At 40.4% G+C, this 12,428-nt stretch overlaps 1 protein-coding gene across 1 annotated transcript in view; it reads right to left on the bottom strand.

Moving 5' to 3' along the window:
• Positions 1-12,428, bottom strand: part of JARID2 (jumonji and AT-rich interaction domain containing 2) — a 308,983-nt gene that overhangs the window by 77,304 nt on the left and 219,251 nt on the right. Inside the window, exon 4 of the mRNA XM_084619858.1 lies at positions 11,464-11,633. Within this exon, the coding sequence (XP_084475984.1) occupies positions 11,464-11,633 (170 nt within the window). The remainder of the gene's footprint in view (positions 1-11,463; positions 11,634-12,428) is intronic.

Below are 12,428 nucleotides of genomic sequence, written 5' to 3'. Positions count from 1 at the left end.
CAATTCCTGTCCTAAACCACTGTTAATGCACAGCATCATATTTTACCGGTGGGTGAAGTGATCCCATATACAACATATATTTATTTTTCATACTACATAAGAGAAAAGCTCTATCTATGGCAGAGCACTGTGTATTAGTCTTAATTTTGAAAAGGGCTTTAGGATTCGCTGGGATGAAAGGTGTTATATACAAACGTAATATCATTAATGGAATGGTTCAAGCAATTAAAATCTGTTCACTTCAAAGCTTGCACAAAAGATATGGGATTAAGTCTTATGATTTCTTGTCATGCCAAAAGCTCAACTTCAAATGCCCAAATCATTTAGTACTGAAAACCAGCTATGAAAATTGCCTTCCAGTTTTTTGTAAAACTACCTCAAGTCTTCATGTTGCAATTTCTTGTATTTTAGAATTAAACTAATCAAGGTTATGAAGCAATTAAACTTCTCTTCCCAAAGTGTCAGCATTTTAATGCCCTCCTTTCATAACTATATTGATAAATCTGCTATTTGATTGGAATTATCTTGTTTGGCTTTCTTTAACCTGCTTGTATAGTTCTTATGTAGTTCGTAAGAGACTGAAGTTGGAAGTGACAGAGGAGGAGAAAGACCTCAGTATGTGGGTTGATCACAGGATGACTATGAACCACCAATGTGATGCAGCTGTGAAAAAGACTAATGCAGTCCTAGGATGCATCAGGCCAAGTATTTTCAGAAGAGACAGGGAAGTGTTAGTACCATTACGTAAGATATGGTGAAACCTCATCTGGGATACTGTGTGCAGTTCTGGACTCCCATGTTTAAGAAAGATTAATTCAAACTAGAACAGGTGCAGAGAAGGGCTGCTAGGATGATCCAAGGAATGGAAAACCTACCTTATTATTAGAGGAGACTCAAAGAGCTTGGCTTGTTTAGTCTAACCAAAAGAAGGCTGAGGGGAGATAGGATTGCTCTCTATAAATATATCAGAGGGATAAATACCAGGGAAGGAGAAGCGTTATTTAAGTTAAGAGCCAGTGTGGACACAAGAACAAATGTATATAAACAGGCCATCAACAAGTTTAGGCTCAAAATTAGATGAAGGTCTCTAATCATCAGAGGAGCGAAGTACTGGAACAGCCTTCCAAGGGGAGCAGTGGGGGCAAAAAAAACCTGACTGGCTTCAAGACTGAGCTGGATACGTTTATGGAGAGGATGGTATGATGAGACTGCTTACAATGGTAAGCAGCCGATCCACAACTGCTAGCAGCAAATATATCTAATAGCTGGTGATGGGACACTATATGGGGATGGCTCGGAATTACTACAGAGAATTATTTTCTCAAGTGTCTGGCTGGAGATCTTGCCCTCAGGGTCTAACTGATTGCTACATTTGGGGTCGGGAATGAATGTGCCCCCAGGTCAGATTGGCAGAGACTCTGGGGGGGTTTCGCCTTCCTCTGCAGCCTGGGGCATGGGTCACTTGCAGGATTAAAGTAGTGTAAATGGCAAATTCTCTGTAACTTGTAGTCTTTAAACCATGACCTGGGGACTTCAGTAACTCAGCCAGAGGTTAGGGATCTATTTCAGAAGTGGCGAGGTTCTGTGGCCTGCATTGTGCAGGAAGTCAGACTAGATTATCATGATGGTCCCTTCTGACCTTAAAGTCTATGAGGGGGGTAGTTTAAAAATGTTATGACACACAAAGAGTAGATATGCCCTGTTAAGATAGCAGAGGATAGAGACAGCAGGCCACTACATTTTCTACCCAGGAAAATGACAACAGTTAAAGGGGTATGCCACAGCAGAGTGAATAAAAAAAAAAAATTCTTCAAAAAAAATTTAATTGTTAATCATCTTTTGTTTTATTTAGATAATAAGTTTTTCTTTTTTTAACCTAAGCTTGTTTTAAATGAAATCTGAATTTAATATAAACTATGTTAAGCTCTAAAAATGTACTATAATCTCTTCAAACACTTAAATAAAAAAAATGAATATGCTGAATCCCAGAGCTTCTATTAAAAATTTGGTTTTAAAGGCTGCTTTTCTACATAAAGAAAGAATCGGGGGAAAACATCTAACTTTTGAGGTCAATCTTTATAAATATGGCACAATAGGTAATGTACTGTATTAAGGGCTTGATCCTGTGGGAGACCCAGGGGCTGTGTACCCGGGTACAAGAGACTGTCCAAGTCATCACAGGTGTTGGGACCCAGCCTCTGACTCCAGGAAATACTATCATGTATCTCATGAGGATCATCCATTAACCCTTCCCCCTCCCATCTCCCTGATCTCATACTCTTGTTTTAAAGCTTCTCCCTACCTGAACATACTAAAAATGTACAATCAGCATCTGAAAATATTAAGCAATATAATTGCTTAAATATATGTACATAGTTATAGTGTATCCTCCTAGGTAACAAACAGATGGTACCAAATCTAATGTAAAGGCTCTGTTTAATTGTAAATTAACAGGTTTTAATGGCTATATATCAATCAATGAGAATGCACCTTTCTTTAGAAAGTAACCAAGAAACAAATGGAAAGTTTATGAAAATCAATTATTTAAACTGAGACTTTCCACTTGATTTAAATCACAATTTAAGTTGCTGATTTAAACCACCTTGATTTAAATCAATCCACCCAGCTGTGACCTTAGGCACCCTTGTGTTCACACCCTACATACTACTGGAATAATTTTTGTACAAAATACGCCTTGTGAGATATCATTTGAAAACTAACTCCACACTGGTCAATAATACTATTGTAAAATATATGTAACAATGCTGTATGTGAAATTATGGATATTTACTAATGTTATGCTTTAAAATCTGTGACTAAAAGATGGGCAATTGCTAAGTTTTCTCCAGACAGTGGAAAGAGGCCAATACCTCAAACCAGGTGTGGCCCAGATTCAATGGGCTATTCATTCGTATTGGAAATTGCAGCAGGAAGAGATAATTTGCAATAGTAAAAACCAACAGCAGGGGAGGAACAATCAAGAAGCCTGATCTTCCAAACCTTGTGGCTCCTTTACGCAGCATGAACTAATGAACTTTATCTGGGGGTAACCTTCAGAAGAATACATTTCAAAGGCTTATTCAATTGTCAAAGGGAGGGGCAAAGAACCCGAAATCACCCTTCACCTAAGGGGACAAAGAGACCAAGCTATTTGAGCTGTGTGTTGGGTCCTGACCATTAAAAAGCTGGAAAGAAGACTGTGGGAGAGAGAGAGAAACCATCTTGAATGAAGACTATCTTGCTAGATTAAGTTTTAGACCTTTAGATTCATGTTTTCACTTTTGTTTGTAATCATTTGACTTTAACCCTTAAATCTGAATTTACTTAAAATCTCTCTTTTTGATTAAATACAATGGTTTTGCTTCTATTCTAAATCAACCAAGTGCTGTATTTGAATTGCAGTGATTATTAAAAACTCCAGTTAAAGCCACACGCTGCTGTGCTTTTGTCTCTTTAAAGGAGCAACAGGTCTTATTACTGAACATTTCACAGCAGACTATTTTGCGGAAATTCAGGACTCCAGGTGTGTTTGGGACACTTGGCTACTAGCAACCAAGGGTGGAGGAGACCAGAGCATGGCTGTGATGTGACAGGCAGGCTGATGGAGTCAAGAGTTGCTGAACCAAGGCTGCTTAACACACAGACACCCAGTGCACGCGTGTATGCTGGCTGGAGTGTCCACACAGGGAGCTACAACAGCATAGTGGCACTCAATGTTCAAGCACTAACAGTGACACAACCTCTTACTGGTCTCAATTGCACCCCAAAACGTGACACCTGCCCCATAGCCTATTTAAGGGTGGGATGATTGTGCGAGGACAGCAGAGGCAACACATGGCCGGGGGAGGCACCCGGGGTCATGTGTACCCCCAGACTTCTGCCAGGTCACATGATGTGGCTGGGGCCCCTCCCTGTGGGATAGCTACCGGAGCTGGTGAGCTGCTCCCCGTGGGCAGAGGTAGAAGCAACAGCTGGGAGCTCCATGGAGATGCTGCTGCTTTCTGGGAAGGGAGACTGAGGGTAAGGAGGTGGGGGTGTGGACTTGAGCTGTGTCTTTGAATTATGTTCTCCCTCCGCCACCCCCATCAGCAGGTACGGGTTGTCTCTGGAGGACAGGGTCACTGGAATGGTGAAAGGTGCCGAAGTTTGGAAAAATATGCATATCTTTGCTGCAGTGACAGTGGAGTTTGCTGTTTGCACACGTTTTCGCAACACTGCAGCATTTTAAAGTTGATGAAATTGTTAAATCACTTGAAAGAGTGAAGAATTGTGTGTTTTGGGTTATGAGAGGGCAGAAGTTCTGTTAGCACAGACTGAAAGCTGTATTTTGAGGCCTTAATTACTGAGATGCCTCTATTTAGGAATCCCTAAAAATCAATAAAAACCTAGTTCCCATATCTCCAGCTTATTTTGAAAACTGACCCTAGGAAAGCTTTCTAATGTTGGATACTAATCATCATCTTTGCTACTCCCACCTCCCCTGAAGAACTCATCTCCCCTGAAGGGTGGAGGTGGAGTGGAAAGAGAACCAACTCCCTAACTTCTATCACTCCATTAACATTTTTAACCTGTAAATAATTGTAGGTGGGTAAAGGCCACTTAAAAACAGAAGCTATTAGGAATAATGTGATCTCAGTCACAGAAAATACAGTAAAAGTACAGGCTATTGTACTACAGCATAAAGATGACACGTTCCTCTCCACATGAACTACTGAAAGATACTAATTATGCCTCTGGCAAAGGGCACATGCGCTCCTTCAAAGAAGCTATTTAAAGATAAGAACACTGCAGGCAAACACTTCAGATGTATTTGCACTATTCGATTCCTTCTCATGCTGGAAATTCTGGGGCATGAGTTAAAAACTAAAAATAATAAAGGAATGGGAATTCTGCCAAGCCTGGTCAATGTTGTATTCTAAATACTTTGAAAATACTATTAATTGTTAAAGTTTTTTTGTCTTAGTTAGATGACTTTTTTAAAACAAAACAAAATTTAAAATGCCCATTAATACCCATTTTGAAGTGAAGAGTTTGAAAAATCAATGAATAGTAATTTCAGAAGTGTCCACAGCCCTCACAATTTGTGCTAACGAAAACGAGCAGGAATTAGTAAATTCTCTCCTCACTTAAATTAGAGCATGTTTAAAAAGAATAATTAGGATCACAAACTTTCAGAGAAATAAAGAAGAACCCAAAGTAATATAGATCCCAGTCCTACAAAGGGATCTCTAAGCATGGGCCTCTTCACCCTTTGTGGAGTCTCACTGTCTTCCACCAACAGCCTGTATATAATATTCTATGTTCCTGGAATTAAATTAGACTTTCCAGCTACATTTTTGGATGTTAAAAGCCATAAAGAAAACCTTCCCTCCTCAAGGGAAGAGTGAAGATCTTGCTCTTAGTGGAATTTTTAAATTACTGTACTTTCAGGGGAAAGCGTGGTATAAACGTTCGTTTCACAAAGTACAGATGACAGGTTTCAGAGTAGCAGCCGTGTTAGTCTGTATTAGCTGTAAGTTTACAAAGCTCAGTGTATCTCCCTGAAGTCATGTACAGAGAAACAAAGCTAGTTCGTTAGCTGCTATTGGCAGGGAAGATTCACTTTATATGAGCATTTGTTCAATACTTTAAAAGACTAACACTTTTATGAAGGGATACAAATCTCTAGGTCCTCATGGACTTTATCATCAAGGTCTGATATTTTGTATACCATCTGAAAAAGGAATTTGAGCAGGACACCTAATAGAGTCCCTTCATTTCCCCACTGCTTTATGAAATACACGAGACACAGTGTACAATTTATTCCAAATATGCTCTACAGCCAACAGAACAGCAACACTTTGAGGCCCACCAGAAGTGTGTAAAACTCCACTGCTGTAAAACTGGCCTAATTAGCCCACGTGGTACCTTTCTCAGAATGAGTGATTGTTGTAACATACGTATCAAACATTTATACAGTGCCATACATTTATACTCTGTTTTCAACAAGAAGATTTAGGAAAAAATTTATTCTCCACATAGTATCACATTGTAGTTTTCAAGCTGTCACTCAGCAGATACCATCACTGAGCAGATATCAAAGCTCATACTACTGACTTATCAGCCAAACTAGTTCCCAATCCTGCAAAGTGACAGAGTCCCACTGAAATCAACAGGACACTGCACGAGTGGATCACCCTGCAGGACTGTCTCATTAGCTGACCCGCTGCACAGTTTTCAAAGACCTGAACAAATGTTCTATATGTGCCTTGTGATACTATGTTACCAACAATTACATCACTGCTAAACCTATAAATTGCCATGAATTTCAGTGTTTTACAATACTATGGTAAACTGTAAAAGAAATGGGTGGGGATTTAGCAGCACAGCTCTTAGTAACAACTGAAGCTACAGACTTGAAACCCCACATGAAAATTTTTGAAAATTTGCCTCTTGGTGTTTAATAAGTGATTGCACTGATAAAGAAAAAAGTCTTGTTATGCTTGCTTAGTGTGAGCGATCGGGTGCAAGCGAGAGAAAGACCGAATCAAACTGATCTAAAGATCTGACTCGAATTTTTCCTCCATTTATAAAGGGTATTGGGTTCACCACCTATAGTTTTTACCCATTTTTCAACTCTAACAACATGATTAAATCAGATTAACATTAGAAGAGAGAAAGTTGCTTCAAACATAGACAAGACAGGCTTTTTATTCTTCTGTGTCTCATGGTTCTAGCCAGCAGTTTAAAATCAACTTCAAATGTTCTTTACTGCTTAACAATCACCAGAATAAAAATCCATCTTAAAATGTTGCATGTGCTGAAGGATGGGGGTGGACTGTGTTAAAGAGAGCTGGGGATGGAAAGAGATGGGGGGGGAGGAAATTGTGGATCACAATGCAAGATGTGAAGAAAATGTCAGTTTTTAAATTTTTTTTAAACTGTGGTTACCTGATGTTAAAGGGACATTCTCTTCTCCATTAAGGCTTAAGAATGACGTTTTCTACATCATGCTTTTAACTAAGGCTGGCTATCAACATTTTTTTTAAAAGCAATAAAGGAAGTTATTTTTAAACAAACAATGTTCTCTTGCAGCACCTTATTCATTTGCAGAATACTGCAGCCTGGAGTTTGAGATCCAACAAACTTAAACTAATCAGAAACTGACAGATGGACTTCAATTTTATTTCCATTCTGTCATTATTGCCCATGTTGAGCAAAATGTAATAAGTAAGATTGCATAAAATGAGAAAGGTGAGGAATTGATATAATTTTTTAAATTTTAGATTCAATAATCCTTGTGTTAGTAGCAGAGATCCTTGCAATCCATTTGCACCTCTGAAAAATGTAAAAAAAATGCAGAATTTGCATTTTTACATAGAATCTTTAGTTTCTACATTCTGCGAAAAAAATAAGTACATATCTTAACTATTAGCTAAATTTTACTGAAAGTATAGGGTGTCACTTATTCAATGAATGCAACCTACCCCTCTTGTGGTTGATTTTTTAATGGGCTTTAAACTTACACAGCTAAACATACTCCAATAAACTGCTTTGGGCATATATAGAGAGAGAGGTTACTCAACAGCGTGTACGGATTTGTGTTTTAATGCATCTCAAAGTTCACTTCAGCCTCCAGCTGTGAGTAATTAAAGTTATGAAGAGATGCCGAAAACTTTATCACCCCTAAAGACCATGTCACTGAGTTTGGCATGGACAAATTTCATGTTGATGGTAACGCGCTGTCCTGTAGATTATGTTTGAAGGCAGACAATTGTAGAACACATGCAAAGCTCCAAACAAACTGGATGAAAAGGAACGAAAACAAGAGGCAGAAACAGCAAGGCCACTGACAACAGTAAAGAACCAATGCACTGTGATTGGACCATTCTATTAATTTTATTTTATTATAATGATTGATGGCAGTGGCAGGCTTCAAACTTGCTTAAAAATTGTAAATATATCAATAAAACATTATGTTCAACTGAAATCTATATATATTATGGCTAGGGAAACTAGAGTTCAAACTTTCATTTCAATCGCAGAAAAACACTTTTTTATTGGGGGAACGGGGTTAATTGGATAATTTGGGGTTTTTTTAATCACAGAAAACTCTGGTTATTAGTGTAACAGGTAAGATTTCTTTTTTTTTTTAAATGCAAGAATTTTAACCCATCAGTGTCATTTTAGGAAAGATTTTTTTAGGAAAAAAATATAAAAAGTACAATCACCAACTAGTCTAAGTTTCCCGACTTCCCACTGGAGGTCAACAGTGTTTTCTTTGGGAAACAAAGGCTTAATCTGGGGGGAATCTTTAAAGTTTCTCCACCACTGCTACTTGCACATATTGGGTGAAGTTTCTTTGTATAAACTTTGTCCAATCTCTTCTCCTTGTAACTTTTTATATTATAGGTGTGAAAAATAAATACAAAATAAATATACATATAAAAATCTGGTGAAAATGAAGGTGTAAAATATGCATTAAGGGCCACATTTGATGCTCTGCCTCCAGGAGTCCGTTGTCTCCTGCAGGCACAGCACAGAATTTGTACCCTACTGCAATGGCCCCAGCATAATTCAGAGGAGTTTGGCTCCTCTAAATTATGGCATACTCCCCAGTGCTCCCTGTGGCTTGAAGCACAAGCCAGAATGGACATACTGACACGCATTATGGCCCACCCTCTCCTGCCCTAGGCTCCTTCCCCCAACATGTCCCTGTTTAAGGCAATCCAATGCAGTGCCTTCCCCCAGAGTCCCTGTGTGTTGTTCTCAGATCCTATACAGTGACAATGGAACTGTGTACTGTTTATTTTTTATCCTAATACTGTATTTTTATCTATTACTTCCTGGGGGAGGGAATCTACATATAACCTTTTGTTAACATGCACATATTGTTTGAAAAACATCCATATTTCTGGAACTTGAAGAAATTTGGAACTGACCGCAGACCTTCAACAACTTTATAAAACTTCTATTACTTTACAGAAGAACATCTATTAGAAGAAAATTACAGATACCAGATCCAAATGTTCACCATTAAGAGAAAAATCTTGCTGCATGAAGCATTGGATCAGGAGAAGATACCTGTATCTCATATTGCATTATTCAAGTCAGATTGCTGGGGGTAAAGTCTCCCCCCTTTTCAAGTCGCCTCTCCATAGGTGTGAGGGCCTTAAGAGATTTAACAATACATATTTAATAAAGAGAAGAAAATATATATGTACAAATGCACCCATGTGTACACACTTATTAGCTGAACTTTCCCACAAACAGAATGCGTCAATTGGCCCTGAGCACTTCAGCAGCATGCTGCCAACAGACAGAGCAAATTACCACACAGCAAATTAGATCTAATCCACAGAAATGTAGAAAGGGATTGAGTCTGCATTTTAGTCTCCACTGGATGCTACTTTTCACAATCCATATATATAAAAATAAATAACCTTCCATCCCTATTCTGGATTACAAGAGAACTCTACATACTGGATGAGAGAGTCAAGATAGACAACTTGGCAGCCTGGTTTCAAGCCATTAGCAGCAGAATACATAAGCGTAGGAAAATTCAACCATGCTGAACTAGGAGGAGAAAAACCAAGGCAGGCAGCTATGATTGATGCTGAGCAGTTGTATTCCAAGAGAACTGTGCTGTAAGAGAAGCAATAGGAATCTGCAAAGTGGTAGTAGTAACTGAGAAACGAGGCAAATGTAGCAAACCTCAGGGGACTAAGTCCATTGCTTTAGGATTCTGCCAGCAGGGCCGGCACTATCTGTAATGAAGGCCTTCAACCAGGCTACAGGAAGGAAAGGGCAATGGCAGTGTTCTTCACTGCAAGTCCCGCGAGACAGTGGTGTCCCCCTCGACCCTAAGTGCGGCTCCCTAAATTCCCTCTAAGCTGCGTGGCCACACAGCAGGGTATGAACAGCCGTGAAGTAGGGACCTGGAGAAGAGAGAGTTTGGGGTGGGAGGGAACTGTGGAGGGGAGCAAGCTGGGGCTTGCAGGGCTGCTGTGGGCCTCTCCCCCGCCCCGGATCTCCCGTGATGCCTACCAGCAGCGGGGAGAGAGGCCCCTTTCCCAGAGCTAGCTGCTGCCGGCAGGGAGAGGGCTGGTGGAAGTCCTCTGGCCCCAGCCCTGGGGCAGCGTGCCTGGACCCCAAACTCCTCATCCTCAGCCCCACCCCAGAGCCTGCACCCCCAGCCAGAGCCCTCACCCCCCTCCGCATCCCAGCCCTCTTCCCATGCCCTGAGCCCCTTCCTGCACCCTAAACCCCTCACCCCCGACCCCACCCTGCAGCCCTCACCCCCCTCCGTATCCCAGCCCTGAGCCCCTCCTGCACCCCAAGCCCCTCATCCCCAGCCCCACCCCAGAGCCTTTGCCCCTGCACCCCAACCCTCTGCCCCAGCCCTGAGCGCCCTCCTTTACCCTGAACCCCTCACCCCCGCACTCTACCCTGGACCACCTCTCACACTCCGAACCCCTCGGCCCCACCCCATGTGGCTCTTACATTTAAGGCTTTTTGCCAAAGTGGCCCCTACTTCAAAAGTAGTGAAGAGCATGGGGCAATGGCAACAGCAACCCCTCTGGCACATTAAATATGAGCACCATCTAACTATAAAGGGACCTATGGCAGTCCCAGCACTCTCAGATGGCTATAATGCAGGACTAATGCCACAATCAAGATATTGAACAGGAGGCTTCTGCTGGGGGGAGGAAGGGGGGATGAAAAATCCCACCCTGGGGGAAGCCTAAGTGTGACCTAGCAGTGAGGTACAGCACTCAAAGCGAGTCTCTGGTTTTATCAAGACAGAATTATCAGTATGTCATTCAAAGGCTCTCTTTTCACTGTCAAAAAACTGTTTTTTCAGTGAGAACTGACACAGGCTAGCCAGGAGGTTCACCATATCTACCTACCTCATGGTTAGACCTACCGATGAGTTTCCACTATGGTTTCCACTATGGTTTTACAGTGAGATAGTGAACATGCATCAGTTATCCCACTGAATAAACAGATTTTTTTTATTCAAAACCAAAACCAAAATCAACCTTTTCTTCTAGTCAGATAAAGCTTGTTGCTCTGGGATTTAGCTGGTAGGGTGAAAAGCAGTTAATGAACACTCCATATGTAGAGAAAGGGAATAACCAGCTAGATTTCCACTCCTAGTGGAAATAAAGAGGTACTTGTGAGGGTTAAGCAGGGCCTCAGTTTATACAATCAGATATAATTGAGAGAGAGGGAAGGACAAGGAGAAAGAGTGCTAAGCATAAAAGTAATTTCCATTAGCTCTATCATTGGCCTAATTCTATAATCTTTATATTGATGAAGTAAAACGCTACTCCACTGTATCTACAGTTAGACTACTGGGTGGAAATGTGTGCAATATGTTCAAGTGCAGCACCACTGCGTTCAGATAGACTGTACTGTGTGATACTGCAGCTTGTTCTCCGAACTACAGGTTGTTCCCTTAGGCTGCTGTAAAATTCCTACCTCGGAGGCAGAGAAATGTAAGGAAATCTTCTGTCTTGGGCTTCCTTTTGGAGAGGTCAGAAATCTGAGTAGCTGGAGGGGGTAACAACGGTTCCACTATCTTTATTGGAGTTGTGCTGGGACTGTTTGGCTGGGATTGGGCAAACTTCCTTTGTGCTTGCAGCCTTGGCCTGTGAAAACAAGAGAAGACCACACGCGTATTAGGCAGAACCGAGAAGAGACTTAAATTTAACAATTCACTGTGAAAAGAGCAGAATAAATCAATCTATTACCAATAACATCTTCCTTAGTTGTGTTTAGTCCACATTTTTGGAGTGTAACAATTAGGATTTACTGAGTTTGAGAGAAAGTTTGTTTTACCGCAGTTATTTTAAAGTATCTGTTGCAATCTTAAAAAAAAACCAGGAGTACTTGTGGCACCTTAGAGATTAACAAATTTATTAGAACATAAGCTTTTGTGGGTTGTAGCCCACTTCATCAGATGCATAAAATGGAACAGAGTAAGAAGATATATAGATATATACACTAACAGAGAAGGTGGAAGTTGCCATGCAAACTGTAAGTAAGGCTAATTAAGAATTTCCAGGTGATTTTTACCTAGCTTACACTAAGTCAGTGTAGCAAACCAGGAATTTTTCACCCATAAGCGTGACAAGCATACTATATTTTCCAAACATTTTCACCCGCTCCTTATCATTAAATTACACCAACTAATATCTGCTATTTTTCCTTCATGAAAACCTCTTTCTTAAAAAGGTACAAATACTTTTGTTACTTTGGTTCTACCCTAGTTAACATTTTGCTTAATTTATCACTGAACATTTTTAAATTAAAGTTTCTTAACTTATTCCAATTCACTAAAACTGACTATTAGAGATAAAGTGGGTGAGGTCCAAAATGGATCCAATACCTTTTGGAGAGAGACAAGCTTTTGAGACACAGAGCTCTTCTTCAGGTCTGGGAAA

This window comes from Lepidochelys olivacea (genome assembly GCF_965140295.1).
Source record: "Lepidochelys olivacea isolate rLepOli2 genome assembly, chromosome: 2".
Taxonomy (NCBI): domain Eukaryota; kingdom Metazoa; phylum Chordata; order Testudines; family Cheloniidae; genus Lepidochelys; species Lepidochelys olivacea.
The sequence above is the reverse complement of the archived record's forward strand: the minus strand, read 5'-3'. Positions and strand labels throughout refer to the sequence as shown.